General features: G+C 46.0%; 1 protein-coding gene across 1 annotated transcript in view; it reads right to left on the bottom strand.

Annotated features, from left to right (window-relative positions):
- Positions 1-19,413, bottom strand: part of PTK7 (protein tyrosine kinase 7 (inactive)) — an 85,554-nt gene that overhangs the window by 32,460 nt on the left and 33,681 nt on the right. Inside the window, exons 14-18 of the mRNA XM_073563500.1 lie at positions 10,867-11,058; positions 10,656-10,796; positions 10,344-10,576; positions 10,157-10,231; positions 9,858-10,009 (exon numbers count right to left, since the gene is read on the bottom strand). Of these exons, the coding sequence (XP_073419601.1) occupies positions 9,858-10,009; positions 10,157-10,231; positions 10,344-10,576; positions 10,656-10,796; positions 10,867-11,058 (793 nt within the window). The remainder of the gene's footprint in view (positions 1-9,857; positions 10,010-10,156; positions 10,232-10,343; positions 10,577-10,655; positions 10,797-10,866; positions 11,059-19,413) is intronic.

Raw genomic sequence — 19,413 nt, forward strand, 5'->3', positions numbered from 1 at the left:
ATAGGAAAAACAGGCCCTGAAGTCGCTAGGCTTCAAAAGACTAAATCAGCACTCAGGTATTTTCTGAAGACAGAGCAAAAGATCAACAAATCAGAGACAAAAATGTAATTCAGCTCACCCCCGGCCGGGGATGGCAGAACTCCCAAAAAACAAGGCAAAACAAAAACAAAACTGAAGTGCACAAAGCAGAGCAGAAAAACTTAGCTTTGAGACGCAGGAATCAGACTGGTCTCCAAGAATCCAGCAGGATCACCAGAAAGGCAGAAGGGCGTCGGCAGCCTTATATCCAGTCCTCAATTCCAGCCACCCAGTTATCATCTAGCTGCCCCGGTGTTTGGTAATCAGTCTCACTACCTTCCTTCACCAGAGGAGGGAGTTCATCAGACCTCAATGGTGAAGGGAAAAATGAACTCACAACAGGGGAACAGGGATGTTCAATTTGTAAATCTATTGTTTGTGGAAGATTTACTGTATATTCTGTATTTTCAATTCTGATTAATAAAAATCTATTTGATCAAAAAAGAAAAAAAAAAAGATCTGTCATCCGTTAAAAAAGTATATGTGGCTTCTACGTTACTGGTAGCACAAAGGCTCTGGAAAGGCGAAATGGCTCCTCACCCGCCAAAAGAAATGCTGCAAATTCTACACTCCCAAATCCAAATGCCCCCTCCCTTCTAAGACTCACAGTGTGCCTAAATCTCAGTTAGTGTCCACATATCTGGTATTTCTGTAGCAATGAGAGCCCGCCTATTGTTTTGGGGGGGGGTGTTTCCAGCAGTATGAGCAGGGCGCCACAACGTACTGATCACTACAATGAACGGAACACTGCAACGTACTGATCACAATGAACGGGACACTGCAATGTACTGATCACTACAGTGAACGGGACACTGCAACGTACTGATCACTGCAATGAACGGGACACTGCAACGTACTGATCACTGCAACGTACTGATCACTACAATGAACGGGACACTGCAACGTACTGATCACTACAATGAACGGGACACTGCAACGTACTGATCCCTACAATGAACGGGACACTGCAACGTACTGATCACTACAATGAACGGGACACTGCAACGTACTGATCACTACAGTGAACGGGACACTGCAACGTACTGATCACTGCAATGAACGGGACACTGCAACGTACTGATCACTGCAACGTACTGATCACTACAATGAACGGGACACTGCAACGTACTGATCACTACAATGAACGGGACACTGCAACGTACTGATCCCTACAATGAACGGGACACTGCAACGTACTGATCACTGCATTGAACGGGACACTGCAACGTACTGATCACTAAAATGAACGGGAGACTGCAACGTACTGATCACTGCAATGAACGGGAGACTGCAACGTACTGATCACTGCAATGAACGGGACACTGCAACGTACTGATCACTACAATGAACGGGACACTGCAACGTACTGATCACTACAATGAACGGGACACTGCAACGTACTGATCACTACAATGAACGGGACACTGCAACGTACTGATCACTGCAATGAACGGGACACTGCAACGTACTGATCACTGCAATGAGCGGGACACTGCAACGTACTGATCACTGCAATGAACGGGACACTGCAACGTGCTGATCACTACAATGAACGGGACACTGCAACGTACTGATCACTACAATGAACGGGACACTCAACGTACTGATCACTGCAATAACCGGGACACTGCAACGTACTGATCACTGCAATAACCGGGACACTGCAACGTACTGATCACTACAATGAACGGGACACTGCAACGTACTGATCACTGCAATAACCGGGACACTGCAACGTACTGATCACTGCAATAACCGGGACACTGCAACGTACTGATCACTACAATGAACGGGACACTGCAACGTACTGATCACTGCAATAACCGGGACACTGCAACGTACTGATCACTGCAATAACCGGGACACTGCAACGTACTGATCACTAAAATGAACGGGAGACTGCAACGTACTGATCACTGCAATGAACGGGACACTGCAACGTACTGATCACTGCAATGAACGGGACACTGCAACGTGCTGATCACTACAATGAACGGGACACTGCAACGTACTGATCACTGCAATGAACGGGACACTGCAACGTACTGATCACTACAATGAACGGGACACTGCAACGTACTGATCACTGCATGAACGGGACACTGCAACGTACTGATCACTGCAATAACCGGGACACTGCAACGTACTGATCACTGCAATGAACGGGACACTGCAACGTGCTGATCACTACAATGAACGGGACACTGCAACGTACTGATCACTGCAATGAACGGGACACTGCAACGTACTGATCACTACAATGAACGGGACACTGCAACGTACTGATCACTGCAATGAACGGGACACTGCAACGTACTGATCACTGCAATGAACGGGACACTGCAACGTACTGATCACTACAATGAATGGGACACTGCAACGTACTGATCACTGCAATGAACGGGACACTGCAACGTACTGATCACTACAATGAACGGGACACTGCAACGTACTGATCACTACAATGAACGGGACACTGCAACGTACTAATCACTGCAATGAACGGGACACTGCAACGTACTGATCACTGTAATGAACAGGACACTGCAACGTACTGATCACTACAATGAACGGGACACTGCAACGTGCTGATCACTACAATGAACGGGACACTGCAACGTACTGATCACTACAATGAACGGGACACTGCAACGTGCTGATCACTGCAATAACCGGGACACTGCAACGTACTGATCACTGCAATGAACGGGACACTGCAACGTACTGATCACTGCAATGAACGGGACACTGCAACGTACTGATCACTGCAATGAACGGGACACTGCAACGTGCTGATCACTACAATGAACGGGACACTGCAACGTACTGATCACTGCAATGAACGGGACACTGCAACGTACTGATCACTACAATGAACGGGACACTGCAACGTACTGATCACTGCATGAACGGGACACTGCAACGTACAGATCACTACAATGAACGGGACACTGCAACGTACTGATCACTGCAATAACCGGGACACTGCAACGTACTGATCACTACAATGAACGGGACACTGCAACGTACTGATCACTGTAATGAACGGGACACTGCAACGTACTGATCACTGCAATGAACGGGACACTGCAATGTACTGATCACTGCAATGAACGGGACACTGCAACGTACTGATCACTGCAATGAACAGGACACTGCAACGTACTGATCACTACAATGAACGGGAAACTGCAACGTACTGATCACTGCAATGAACGGGACACTGCAACGTACTGATCACTGCAATGAACGGGACACTGCAACGTACTGATCACTACAATGAACGGGACACTGCAACGTACTGATCACTACAATGAATGGGACACTGCAACGTACTGATCACTACAATAACCGGGACACTGCAACGTACTGATCACTGCAATGAATGGGACACTGCAACGTACTGATCACTACAATGAACGGGACACTGCAATGTACTGATCACTACAATGAACGGGACACTGCAACGTACTAATCACTGCAATGAACGGGACACTGCAACGTACTGATCACTGCAATGAACAGGACACTGCAACGTACTGATCACTACAATGAACGGGACACTGCAACGTACTGATCACTACAATGAACGGGACACTGCAACGTGCTGATCACTACAATGAACAGGACACTGCAACGTACTGATCACTACAATGAACGGGACACTGCAACGTACTGATCACTACAATGAACGGGACACTGCAACGTACTGATCACTGCAATGAATGGGACACTGCAACGTACTGATCACTACAATGAACGGGACACTGCAACGTACTGATCACTACAATGAACGGGACACTGCAACGTACTGATCACTGCAATGAACAGGACACTGCAACGTACTGATCACTACAATGAACGGGACACTGCAACGTACTGATCACTACAATGAACGGGACACTGCAACGTACTGATCACTGCAATGAACAGGACACTGCAACGTACTGATCACTACAATGAACAGGACACTGCAACGTACTGATCACTACAATGAACGGGACACTGCAACGTACTGATCACTACAATGAACGGGACACTGCAACGTACTGATCACTGCAATGAATGGGACACTGCAACGTACTGATCACTACAATGAACGGGACACTGCAACGTACTGATCACTGCAATGAACAGGACACTGCAACGTACTGATCACTACAATGAACGGGACACTGCAACGTACTGATCACTACAATGAACGGGACACTGCAACGTACTGATCACTACAATGAACGGGACACTGCAATGTACTGATCACTACAATGAACGGGACACTGCAACGTACTAATCACTGCAATGAACGGGACACTGCAACGTACTGATCACTGCAATGAACAGGACACTGCAACGTACTGATCACTACAATGAACGGGACACTGCAACGTGCTGATCACTACAATGAACGGGACACTGCAACGTACTGATCACTACAATGAACGGGACACTGCAACGTGCTGATCACTACAATGAACGGGACACTGCAACGTACTGATCACTACAATGAACGGGACACTGCAACGTGCTGATCACTACAATGAACGGGACACTGCAACGTGCTGATCACTGCAATAACCGGGACACTGCAACGTACTGATCACTGCAACGGCAATCTGCAATTTTTACTCAGCAAGATCAACTGGTGCTTGTTTCTAGAAAACACCCATGGAGTCTAAATCATCACTACACCTGTAGATAAATTCCCAAATGGGGATAATGTCCAAAATGGGGCCACTTGAGGGGGAGTCTGCTCTTCTAGCACTTAGGGGCTCTGTGTATGGAATCCACACACTGTTCTAGCAAGACCTGCGCTCCAGGAGTATAATAGCGCTCCGTCCCTCCCGAGTCTCTCCGCATGGCTAAGCAGCACTGTACAGCCACATATGGAGAACTGCCACAATCAGTAGAAATTGTGGGACAAAACTGGTGCAATTTTTACCCATTTCCCAGTGTGAAACTGCAAAATCTGGGGGTAAAATAAACATTTTGGTGGTAAACATGTAATTTTTTCTTCCTCACTGCCCAATGGTATAGAAATCTGTGACACACCCGTGGTGTCAATATGACCACTGCACCCCTAGATGAATTCATTGGGGGAGTTTAGTTTGTAGAATGGGGTCACTTATTTTGGTGTTCTGCTTTTCTGGCACCTCAGGGGCTCTGCCAATGTAACATGGCACCCTCAAACCGGCCCAGCAAAATGTGAGCTCCAATATGGCGCCTCTTTAATTCTAACCTTTGCACTGTGCGTCAAGAAATTTTCAACCGCATATGGGGTATGTGTACTCAGCAGAAATTTCACAACACATTTTGGAGTCCATTTTCCTTGGTTAATCTTGTGAAAACAAAAAAATTGGGTCTAAAATAACATTTCTGAGGGAAAAAAAAAAAAAATTATTTTCATGGTTCGCTATAAACTTCTGTGAAGCACCTAGGGGCTTCAAGGTGCTCACCACAAATCTAGATACATTCCTTAAGGGGTCAAGTTTCCAAAATGGGGTCACTTGTGGGGGGTTTACACCGTTTAGGCACATCAGGGGCTCTCCAAACGCGACATCACTCTCGATTCTAGCCATTTTTTGTGTTCAAAAAGTCAAACTGCGCTCCTTCCCTTCCGAGCTGCGCCTTGCGCCTCAACAGTGGATTTACCCCACATATGAGGTATCGGTGTACTCAGAAGACATTTCACAACACATTTTAGGATCCATTTTCTCCTGTTACCCTTGTGAAAATAAAATTTGGAGCTAAAGTAACATTTTTCTGAAAAAAGTGAAATGAAGCACCTGAAGGGTTAATAAACGCCTTGAATGTGGTGTTAAGCACCTTGAGGGGTGCAGTGTTTAGAACGGGGTCACTTCTGGGTATTTGCTGTCACTTAGGCCCCTCAAAGTGACGTCAAATGTGAGGTGGTCTCTAAAAAAATGGTGTTGTAAAAATGAGAAATCGCTGGTTTAACCCTTCTAACTTCGTAACAAAAAATTTGTGCTGATGTAAAGTAGACATGTGGGAAACGTCATTTATTAACTGTTTTGTGTGACGCAAATCTCTGATTTAAGGGCACAAAAATTGTGAAAATTGCTAAATTTTTGCCAAATTTCTTTTTTTTTTTTTCAAAAATAACCCATTTCATATAGAAGAAATGTACCGCTATCATGAAGTCCAGCATGTTCCAAAAAACAGTCTCAGAATCCGGTGAAGCTCCAGAGTTATTACCACATAAATGGACACTGGTCAGAACTGTAAAATTTGACTTGGTCATTAAGGTCAAATTTGGTTCAGTCACTAAGGGGTTAACCATTACTCATAGCACATATTGTTAAAGGGAATCTGTCACCCCATTTTTCCCCGATGAGATGCGGCCACCGCCATCAGGGTCTTATCTCCAGCATTCTGTAGTGCATTCTGTAATGCTGTAGATAAGCCCCCGATGTGACCTGAAAGAGAAGGTTCTAGCGATGACATCCTCCTTACTTCTCCCTCGGCTCCTGCGCAGGCGCACTATAGCTGCCCTGTTGAAGGCAGAGCAGAGTACTGCAGTGCGCAGGCGTCAGACCTCTCTGACCTTTCCCGGCGCCTGCGCACTGCAGTACTCTGCTCTGCCTTCAACAGGGCAGCTATAGTGCGCCTGCGCAGGAGCCGAGGGAGAAGCAAGGAGAAGGACGTCATCGCTAGAAGATGGGAGGCGCCTGACCGGACAGCGACACCCATCAGTCCAGACCCCCCGGGTGAGTATAATCTAACTTGTTTTTCAGGTTACATTGGGGGCTTATCTACAGCATTACAGAATGCATTACAGAATGCTGCAGATAAGCCCCTGATGGCGGTGGCCGCATCTCATAGGGGAAAAATGAGGTGACAGATTACCTTTAAGTCCGCTCACCATCCTGGTAGCTCTTCTCTGAACTTCCTCCAGTTTTTCAAAGTTTTTTTAATATGTGGTGCCCAGAACTGAACACAGTATCTAGATGAGGCCTGACCAAGGAGGAGAAGAGGGGGATCATTACTTCACGTGATCTAGTCTCTATGCTTCTCTTACACATCCTACAACTGTGATTGCCTTTCTTGCTGCTGCATTACACTGTTGACTCATGTGCAGTCTGTGTTCTATTAGTATATCCAAGTCTTTTTCACACGTGTTGTTGCTTAGTTCTATTTCTCCCATTCTGTAGATGTAATTTTCGTTTTTCTTGCCCAGATGTAGAATCTTGCACATGTGGCTCCCGAGAAACAGGTTGGGGACTTCTGGTCTACTGTAAGATCAGATCCACTACCCACAAAAAGCAGCAACAGTCTACTATAAGACCAGGAATCCTCCGCCCATGAGAAGCAGCGACTGTCTACTATAAAGACCAGGGATCCTCCGCCCATGAGAAGCAGCGACTGTCTACTATAAAGACCAGGGATCCTCCGCCCATGAGAAGCAGCGACTGTCTACTGTAAAGACCAGGGATCCTCTGCCCATGAGAAGCAGCAATTGTCTACTATAAAGACCAGGAATCTTCCGCCCATGAGAAGCAGCGACTGTCTACTATAAGACCAGGAATCCTCCGCCCGTGAGAAGCAGCGACTGTCTACTATAAGACCAGGAATCCTCCGCCCGTGAGAAGCAGCGACTGTCTACTATAAGACCAGGGATCCTCCGCCCATAAGAAGCAGCGACTGTCTACTATAAAGACCAGGAATCCTCCACCCGTGAGAAGCAGCGACAGTCTACTATAAGACCAAGGATCCTCCGCCCATGAGAAGCAGCGACTGTCTACTATAAAGACCAAGGATCCTCCGCCCATAAGAAGCAGCGACTGTCTACTATAAAGACCAGGGATCCTCCACCCGTGAGAAGCAGCGACAGTCTACTATAAGACCAAGGATCCTCCGCCCATGAGAAGCAGTAACTGTCTACTATAAAGACAAGGGATCCTCCGCACGTGAGAAGTAACGACTGTCTACTATAAGATCAGGGATCCTCTGCCCATAAGAAGCAGCGACTGTCTACTATAAGATCAGGGATCCTCCGCCCATGAGAAGTAGCAACTGTCTACTATAAGACCAGAAATCCTCCGCCCGTGAGAAGCAGCGACTGTCTACTATAAAGACCAGGGATCCTCCGCCCATGAGAAGCAGCGACTGTCTACTATAAAGACCAGGGATCCTCCGCCCATGAGAAGCAGCGACAGTCTACTATAAAGACCAGGGATCCTCCGCCCATGAGAAGTAGCAACTGTCTACTATAAAGACCAGGGATCCTCCGCCCATGAGAAGTAGCAACTGTCTACTATAAGACCAGGGATCCTCCGCCCATGAGAAGCAGCGACTGTTTACTATAAAGACCAGGGATCCTCCGCCCATGAGAAGCAGCGACTGTCTACTATAAAGACCAGGGATCCTCCGCCCATGAGAAGCAGCGACTGTCTACTATAAAGACCAGGGATCCTCCGCCCATAAGAAGCAGCGACTGTCTACTATAAAGACCAAGGATCCTCCGCCCATAAGAAGCAGCGACTGTCTACTATAAAGACCAGGGATCCTCCACCCGTGAGAAGCAGCGACAGTCTACTATAAGACCAAGGATCCTCCGCCCATGAGAAGCAGTAACTGTCTACTATAAAGACAAGGGATCCTCCGCACGTGAGAAGTAACGACTGTCTACTATAAGATCAGGGATCCTCTGCCCATAAGAAGCAGCGACTGTCTACTATAAGATCAGGGATCCTCCGCCCATGAGAAGTAGCAACTGTCTACTATAAGACCAGAAATCCTCCGCCCGTGAGAAGCAGCGACTGTCTACTATAAAGACCAGGGATCCTCCGCCCATGAGAAGCAGCGACTGTCTACTATAAAGACCAGGGATCCTCCGCCCATGAGAAGCAGCGACAGTCTACTATAAAGACCAGGGATCCTCCGCCCATGAGAAGTAGCAACTGTCTACTATAAAGACCAGGGATCCTCCGCTCATGAGAAGTAGCAACTGTCTACTATAAGACCAGGGATCCTCCGCCCATGAGAAGCAGCGACTGTTTACTATAAAGACCAGGGATCCTCCGCCCATGAGAAGCAGCGACTGTCTACTATAAAGACCAGGGATCCTCCGCCCATGAGAAGCAGCGACTGTCTACTATAAAGACCAGGGATCCTCCGCCCATGAGAAGCAGCGACAGTCTACTATAAAGACCAGGGATCCTCCGCCCATGAGAAGCAGCGACTGTCTACTATAAGACCAGGGATCCTCCGCCCGTGAGAAGCAGCGACTGTCTACTATAAGACCAGGGATCCTCCACCCGTGAGAAGCAGCGACTGTCTACTATAAAGACCAGGGATCCTCCGCCCATGAGAAGCAGCGACTGTTTACTATAAAGACCAGGGATCCTCCGCCCATGAGAAGCAGCGACTGTCTACTATAAAGACCAGGGATCCTCCGCCCGTGAGAAGCAGCGACTGTCTACTATAAAGACCAGGGATCCTCCGCCCATGAGAAGCAGCGACTGTCTACTATAAAGACCAGGGATCCTCCGCCCATGAGAAGCAGCGACTGTCTACTATAAAGACCAGGGATCCTCCGCCCATGAGAAGCAGCGACTGTCTACTATAAAGACCAGGGATCCTCCGCCCATGAGAAGCAGCGACAGTCTACTGTAAGATCAGGGATCCTCTGCCCACTATAAGACCAGTGATCCACATGAAGCCCACAAACATATCTCCAATACACTGTATACAAATGGTGGCCCCCATGTAGCACCAGATGTATTTGTGCAGAGGAGAGTTGTCCCCTCGCCCGCAGTCACCTGTTATAGACGTCTTTGTTCAGCCCCAGGGCGGATACCTTGATTACCCGCTGAGCGCTCACTAGACAGTTCCGAGCTGCCAGGTCCTTATGCACAAAGCGATGATTGGAGAGATGCTCCATTCCCAGAGCCACCTGAGAGCACAGTGCCACCTAGAAGAGATAAGACAATGGTAGGGCGGCAGTCAAGACAGTCGCCATAATGGGAATGACAGCCACATACAGACCACACCGCAGAAGCCACGGGACCCAAAGAACAATCACCACCCCAATTCTCCCGCCATCACCCCGATGTCTCGCCTTTTGTTTAGTGCTCAGAGGCTTCATCTTCTCATCTTTGCTCTTGGAGATTCTAAGAAATTGTTTCAGGTCGCCCTAAAATAGAGCAGATGAGACACAATGATTCTCCGGCATCTCATGGGGCCGGTGTAGGCTGATAAGTAGCGCCATAAAATCCCAGATCAGCCTCAATCCCTTTAGGACTCACCAGGTCCACATACTCCAGGACCATGTAGTGTGGTTCGGCCTCGCGGCACTGACCGAGTAGTCGCACCACGTTATTGTGACTGAGTTTGGAGAACATGTCCATCTCCCGCCTGAAGTCCATCTGTAGCTGCTCATCACGTGTCTGCAAGGCCTTCACCACAACTACTGCATCTTTGGAGCCCGAATCGATGCCTTGAGCCTTTGCCAAGAAAACTTCTCCAAATTCACCGCGACCTACGCCGAAGAAGAAAGGAGGCTGAGCTCAGAGACCGGGAAAGGGGCAAGCCCGAATATGGGCCAGGGCTGCGCTTACCCAACGTGGTGATGGGGTGCAGGTTGGAACGTGGGAAGTTGATCTTGTCTCCAGAGCTCATTCTCTTGTTCCCCAGGGTGGTCAGTGGAAGTTCCTCCTGGATCTCTGCAGTCATTTGCCCGTTCTGTAGTGTCGCGCCCCCTGAGGAAAAGAAAACCATCAGCACCATTCAGGGACACCGCAAGCCCCCACGTCGCCGCAGCCCCCTCACCATTCAGACACTCCATCTCTGGCTCCTCGCCCTCGTTCTTGCCCAGTCTTTTTGCTTTCCGACGTTTCTTGCAGTAGAACATGAGCCCAAGGACGATGATGATGTACGCCACCGCCGCGCCCACCGACAACCCGATCGTCTGGATCATCTTGTATGGCGTGCTGGTGTCAGGATCAGACCTAACGGGTTTATCTGGAACAAGAGGTCAAAAAATCTTCACATACAGGATCTATCTATGGAGGTTGTGGGATCTATTCCAGATACCGGATTTATTTAGACAGGTTCTGGGATCTATTCCTGTTAACCTGATGTATTTCTAGAGATCTATTATTGTATCTAATTTATTGAGAGAGGATCTGGGATCTATTCCTGATACTGATTCATTTAGAGAGGATCTGGTATCTATTCCCGATACTGATTTAGAGGATCTGGTATCTATTCCCGATACTGATTTAGAGGATCTGGTATCTATTCCCGACACTGATTTATTGAGAGAGGATCTGGTATCTATTCCCGACACTGATTTATTTAGAGAGGATCTGGGATCTATTCCCGACACTGATTTATTTACAGAGGATCTGGGATCAATTCCAGATACTGATTTATTTATAGTCTGGGATCTATTCCCAGTAATGATTTATTTAGCGTTTGGGATCTATTCATGATACTGATTTATTTAGAGAGGATCTGGGATCTATTCCCGATACTGATTTAGAGGATCTGGGATCTATTCCCGATACTGATTTATATAGAGGATCTGGGATCTATTCCCAGTACTGATTTATTTAGAGAGGATCTGGGATCTATTCCCGATACTGAATTATTTAGAGAGGATTTGGGATCTATTCTTGATACTGATTTATTTAGAGAGGATCTGGGATCTATTCCAGATACTGGTTTATATAGAGGATCTGGGATCTATTCCCAGTACTGATTTATTTAGAGAGGATCTGGGATCTATTCCCAGTACTGATTTATTTAGAGAGGATCTGGTATCTATTCCAAATACTGATTTAGAGGATCTGAGATCTATTCCCGATACTGATTAATTTAGAGAGGATCTGGGATCTATTCCCAGTACTGATTTATTTACAGAGGATCTGGGATCAATTCCAGATACTGATTTATTTATAGGGAGTCTGGGATCTATTCCCGATACTGAATTATTTAGAGAGGATTTGGGATCTATTCTTGATACTGATTTATTTAGAGAGGATCTGGGATCTATTCCAGATACTGGTTTATATAGAGGATCTGGGATCTATTCCAGATACTGATTTATTTAGAGGATGAGATCTATTCCTGATACTGATTAATTTAGAGGATCTGGGATCTATTCCAGATACTGATTTATATAGAAAGGATCTGGGATCTATTCCAGATACTGATATATTTAGAGAGGATCTGGGATCTATTCCAGATACTGATTTTTATAGAGAGGATCTGGGATCTATTCCAGATACTGATTTATATAGAGAGGATCTGGGATCTATTCCAGATACTGATTTATATAGAAAGGATCTGGGATCTATTCCTGATACTGATATATTTAGAGAGGATCTGGGATCTATTCCTGATACTGATTTATTTAGAGAGGATCTGGGATCTATTCAAGATACTGATTTATTTAGAGAGGATCTGGGATCTATTCCAGATACTGATTTATTTAGAGAGGATTTGGGATCTATTCTTGATACGGATTTATTTAGAGAGGATCTGGGATCTATTCCTGATACTGATATATTTAGAGAGTATCTGGGATCTATTCTTGATACTGATTTATTTAGAGGATCTGGGATCTATTCCAGATACTGATTTATTTAGAGAGGATCTGGGATCTGTTCCAGATACTGATTAATTTAGAGAGGATCTGGGATCTATTCCAGATACCGATTTATTTAGAGAGGATTTGGGATCTATTCCAGATACTGATTTATTTAGAGAGGATCTGGGATCTATTCCAGATACTGATTTATTTAGAGAGGATCTGGGATCTATTCCTGATACATTTAGAGGATATGGGATCTATTCCTGACACTGATTTATATAGAGGATCTGGGATCTATTCCAGATACTGATTTATTTAGAGAGGATGAGATCTATTCCTGATACTGATTAATTTAGAGAGGATTTAGGATCTATTCCTGATACTGATTTATTTAGAGGATCTGGGATCTATTCTTGATGCTGATTTATTTAGAGGATCTGGGATCTATTGCAGATACTGATTTATTTAGAGAGGATCTGGGATCTATTTCTGATACATTTAGAGAGGATCTGGGATCTATTCCTGACACTGATTTATATAGAGAGGATCTGAGATCTATTCCAGATACTGATTTATATAGAGAAGATCTGAGATCTATTCCAGATACTGATTTATTTAGAGAGGATCTGGGATCTATTCCAGATACTGGTTTATATAGCGGATCTGGGATCTATTCTTGATACTGATTTATATAGAGAGGATCTGGGATATATTCCTGATACTGATTTATTTAGAGAGGATCTGGGATCTATTCCTGATAGTGATATATTTAGAGAGGATCTGGGATCTATTCTTGATACTGATTTATATAGAGAGGATCTGGGATCTATTCCTGATACTGATTTCTTTAGAGAGGATCTGGGATCTATTCCTGATACTGATTTATTTAGAGAGGATCTGGGATCTATTCTTGATACTGATTTCTTTAGAGAGGATCTGGGATCTATTCCAGATACTGATTTATATAGAGAGGATCTGGGATCTATTCTTGATGATTTATATAGAGAGGATCTGGGATCTATTCCTGATACTGATTTCTTTAGAGAGGATCTGGGATCTATTCCTGATACTGATTTATTTAGAGAGGATCTGGGATCTATTCTTGATACTGATTTATATAGAGAGGATCTGGGATCTATTCCAGATACTGATTTATATAGAGAGGATCTGGGATCTATTCTTGATGATTTATATAGAGAGGATCTGGGATCTATTCCAGATACTGATTTATTTAGAGAGGATCTGGGATCTATTCCTGATACTTATATATTTAGAGAGGATCTGGGATCTATTCCATATACTGATTTATTTAGAGAGGATCTGGGATCTATTCTTGACACTGATTTATATAGAGAGGATCTGGGATCTATTCCTGATACTGATATATTTAGAGAGGATCTAGGATCTATTCTTGATACTGATTTATATAGAGAGGATCTGGGATCTATTCCTGATACTGATTTATTTAGAGAGGATCTGGGATCTATTCCTGATACTGATTTATTTAGAGGATCTGGGATCTATTCTTGATACTGATTTATATAGAGAGGATCTGGGATCTATTCCAGATACTGATTTATATAGAGAGGATCTGGGATCTATTCCAGATACTGATTTATATAGAAAGAATCTGGGATCTATTCCAGATACTGTTTTATATAGAGAGGATCTGGGATCTATTCCATATACTGATTTATATAGAGAGGATCTGTGATCTATTCCTGATACTGATTTATTTAGAGAGGATCTGGGATCTATTCTTGATACTGATTTATATAGAGAGGATCTGGGATCTATTCCAGATACTGATTTATATAGAAAGGATCTGGGATCTATTCCTGATACTGATTTATATAGAGAGGATCTGGGATCTATTGAAGACACTGATTTATATAGAGAGGATCTGGGATCTATTCCAGATACTGATTTATATAGAAAGGATCTGGGATCTATTCCTGATACTGATATATTTAGAGAGGATCTGGGATCTATTCCTGATACTGATTTATTTAGGATTGGGGTTGGTGGTGGAGCCGCCTCTCGCAGAGCTGCCATCTGCTGCATCCACAGATTATTTGTCTGCTGCTGATGATGATTATACTCCTGCTGCTGCCGTTGTTGCTGCTCCTGCTGCTGAGTGAGGACCAACTGCCTCAAAAGCTCCTTCATCTTGTCGGCAGGCTTGGCCTGAAGCGCTGCAGGCCTAATAACTTACATGCATAGGGCTTGGTGTATTCCTCAGTTCACAATGCCCACATTCTGTCACCATATGTGGTGCAGTGTGACAGGCAGGCAGAGACCACAGGAAAGTTCAAAACAAAGTGTCTTTAATGTCCAACGTCACTCACAAATGGAAAACAAAATGGTGTCCTCCAGATCACAGCCGGGGCGTCAAAACAGTGCATATCCGAGACCTGTTCCTGTGGGCGACTGCACCACTATGTCACACTGAGGGGTGCCAGGTGTTTTGGCTTCCTTTGGCTCGGTGTTACTTCACACCGCTGAACCTTACAGAGCCACCTGGCCTGCAACTTGCAAAACAAGACTGACACACCCAACCCTTTGCTGCAGGGTTTTTAAATGGAATCTGTGGCCATGGGCCTGGCCTGAAGACCCGGCCTGGAGGGAGCAAACCGCCCCACTGCCATCCTGTAGTTCGCTCCAAAAATAAAAGCCCATGTCGGGTTTTCTGAAACATTGCCTTGGCCAAATAACTCCACCAGGTCCACACTTACTTTTATTTTGCACTGCAGACACATGTCATGATCTCAGTGCGGGTTTGACACGCACACGTGGGGTTAATGTCTGGAACCAGTGCTGATGACTGGCATTTCTGAGGTTAAAGGTTGTGATCCCAGTGCAGGCTTACCTGCACACCTGGGGCTATGATTGTGGCCTCTCCCTGGTTCTGGGGAGGCTTCTTATAGCCTCAGGACGCTCCCATCCCTGTCAGTTATACTTTTGCCCTTGGCATTGTGTGGTGACCCCTGAGTGTGTTTGTGCTGTGTTCTGGTTGCTTGATTCTCTGTGTAGGACTCGGTCTGTTCTCTGGATATTGCTTGTTGGATTCTGCTTGGTACCGTCTATGCCTGTTTGGTTTTGACTGCTGCTTGGCCCTGCGTTCTGTCTCATCCCTGGTACTTTACTGCTATCTCTGTGTATGACCTCCGTTTTGCCTGACTGAGTATTTCTGTTTAGTGTCCTGCCATCTCTGAAAGCAGGACACTAAGCCCCGCCCCTTGCAGTCACATTACCGTAGGTCCTTCACTGCTTGATAAACTTCAGCGTCCACAGGTCCTGTATATCTGCACTTTCCGGCTGTACCTGACTCCGGGCCCCCCTCCAGTGCAGGTGAGTCCCTGCTCAGCGGAGGTGATCCTGACATTATAACTGACCATTAAGTTTTTGGGTTTTTTTTTTTTTCTTTCTCTGCTGAGAAATATGGATCCCATACAATCTCTGGCTGAACAAATGAAAAATCTGAATCAGATGTTTCAGGGTTTATCTCTGGAGCAGCAAGCTCAGGCTCGTTCTCAGCAGCAGGTTTCTGAGACAGTGCGGGGGGCTCTAGCTGCTGGGTCTCTGGGGGCTGGGGCGAGTGATGTTGTTTTGGTGTCCCCAGAACCACCTGTTAAACTGCCTAATTTCTTTTCTGGGAGCAAAAAGGAGTTCAGGGTCCTCATGGAGGCGTGCAAACTCTTCTTTAGTTTGAGACCACATTCCTCTGGGGACGAAAGTCAGAAGGTTTGGGTCATTATGTCTCTGTTAAGAGGGTCCCCACAAGCTTGGGCTTTCTCCCTTCCTCCCACTGCCCCTGAGTGTCTGTGAATGCGTTTTTTGAGGCCCTCGGGCACATTTATGATGAGCCGGACCGAGTGCGATTGGCAGAGGACATGGTGATGAGTGTCTGTCAGGGGAAACACTCGGCTGAGTGGTTTTGCACTGAATTCCACCGCTGGGCTGCAGAGATCTCTTGGGACGTTGCCGCACTCCGAGGACTCTTTCGCAGAGGCCTGTCCGACCGGTTACAGGATGCCTTGGCATTACATCCCCAATCAGAAAAAAATCCATAAAAAAATCATTTGAAAGGTAACTCACCAAACCCTGACTGATGCACTGGCAGGACGCAGCAGAACCCCATTGATAAAGGTTTAGGCAGCACAGGTGCATTCCACTGATAAGGACAGCCAGTAACCATTTGTGGTCCGGCTGCCCAGTGGAAATGCACACAGATGAGGCTTGCATAAGGCATAAGTCACACTGATAAATGTGATGCAAAAGTGTCTGAGCACAAATGGTTACTGGCTGTCCTTATCAGTGGAATGCACTTGTGCTGCCTAAACCTTTATCAATGGGGTTCTGCTGCGTCCTGCCAGTGCATCAGTCAGGGTTTGGTGAGTTACCTTTCAAATGATTTTTTTATGGATTTTTTTCTGATTAGTGTTTGTTTATATTTAGTGTTAGGGACTCACAATATCTGGGGACCCTTGACGTTGGGTTGTGAGCTTATCTGCTTTGGCCAAAATAGTAACCAATACCCCATATCTATTTATCTTTTTTGCACTTTTCAGCAGGACGCAGCCGGAACCCTTTATATTTGGCTTGGTTCCTTGTGTGATGCATGTATCTATAGTGCAGAGCAGCCCGCCTGCTAATACTATGGGCGTGATCAATAGGCTGCTCAGACACTTTTGCATCACATTTATCAGTGTGACTTATGCCTTATGCAAGCCTCATCTGTGTGCATTTCCACTGGGCAGCCGGACCACAAATGGTTACTGGCTGTCCTTATCAGTGGAATGCACCTGTGCTGCCTAAACCTTTATCAATGGTGTTCTGCTGCGTCCTGCCAGTGCATCAGTCAGGGTTTGGTGAGTTACCTTTCAAATGATTTTTTTTCTTGGCATTACATCCCCCACCTAACTCTCTTGAGGACGCCATGACCCAGGCCGTCCGGATGGACCGCAGGCTGTGGGCCAGGGGGGTGATGCAGGCGGAGACTCCATTGTTCCCTAGTGGAAAAGAGACTGTTTCTGTGCCCATGGAGGTAGGGGCTCTCTCCCTGAAGGAAAAGGAGAGACAACGCCGGAGAGAAAAGCAGTTATGCTTCTACTGTGGTAAAACAGGACATTGGAAAAGGGAGTGTCCCGATTGTCCATCCTCAACCCGGTCGACGGGAAACGACTAGGTCTGGGTAGTCAGCGGGGAGACTACTCAGACCCCCCAGACCCTTTTCCTCGTTTTCTAAGGTGTTGCTTCATGTGGAACTGTTAGTGGACGATTGTTGTTTTCCCTCTACAGCTTTTGTGGACTGCGGATCATCCATCAATCTCATTGACTCCCAATTGGTCACACGCTGTAAGATAGGGACAGTTAGACTTAAGGTTCCGAGCAAAGTGGTGGCCATTGACTCCTCTCCCCTCACTAAAGAGGGAATTCTCTTTATGTCTGACTTGTTTTCGCTCAAAGTGGGCGCGACCCATGTGGAAAAATTAAGTTGTTTGGTTCTAGACAATCTACCAGCAGGATTGGTGTTGGGCATGCCCTGGTTACAATGCCATAACCCAGTCATTAACTGGAAACCGGGGGAGATTTGTTATGAATGAGTCACCGAGGAGGAAAAACAAAAACAAGCTAAGCCACAGAAAACCAGAGGGGTTGGTAACTAAGCGGATTGCAGACCCCTGATCCTATCCACACAACTAGCAGTAGCCGTGGAGCGTACCTATGATGATCCTAGACGCCTCGTCACAGCCGGAGAACTAAATAAACCTAAAGCGAGAAAAGGAGAAATCTAAACTGCCCCAGAGTAGACCCCAAAGCAATAGACAGCCCCCAAACACGTATTGTCGGCGAGACAAGATGAAAACACAAACACAGATAGAAAAATAGGCTGAGCAAACGATGGGGCCAACACTAACTAGAAAGGACAGGAAAGGAAAGATGCTGTCTGCAATCATGCACAAAACCCTGTCAAAAAATGTCTAACACTTTCTGATAACAAAAACCCTGAAGTCACTAGACTTCAATTCCCTATATCATCACTCTGGTATATTCTGAAGACAGAGCAAAAAGAAACCAATCTGATCAGGGACAAAAAGCAAACTGGCATAAACAGAGACATAAGAATGGAAATTCAGCACAGCCCCAGCAGGGGCTGGCTGACAACAAAAACTGAAAAAACCAGACCAAATCTCATGTGAAAAAATAGCAGAGAACACTTACCTTGAACCTCAGGGCAGGAAAATCACCAGCACAGAATTAGGGAGTCGGCTGTCTTAAATCCAGTCAGAGACTCCTGATGTCCACTCACAGTCCTCCCCCTCAGGTGCCAGGTCTCTGCCATTTAGATCAGCTTTATACCTACTGTTACCACTAGAGGGAGCCCGGATGGAGAACTCACGACTCCTCTGTCAACACATCCAGCTCCACCACCCTCACCAGAAGTAAACCAGAAAATGAGTTCACAACAGTACCCCCCCCTTGAGGAGGGGTCACCGAACCCTTATTCACGCCACCGGGCCGATCAGGATGGGCCCGGTGAAAAGCACGAACCAATCTGTCGGCATGAATGTCAGAGGCAGGGACCCAAGAATTGTCCTCCTGGCCATAACCCTTCCACTTGACCAAATACTGGAGCCTCCATCTAGCCAGACGAGAATCCAGTATTTTCTCCACCTCATATTCCACATTACCCTCAACCAACACAGGGTCAGGAGGTGCCGCCATAGGAACCACTGGCTCAACAATCCTCTTCAACAGACTTATGAAACACATTA

Source organism: Dendrobates tinctorius, unplaced genomic scaffold, assembly GCF_039654945.1.
Source record: "Dendrobates tinctorius isolate UK_male_01 unplaced genomic scaffold, ASM3965494v1 ptg000393l, whole genome shotgun sequence".
Classification (NCBI taxonomy): domain Eukaryota; kingdom Metazoa; phylum Chordata; class Amphibia; order Anura; family Dendrobatidae; genus Dendrobates; species Dendrobates tinctorius.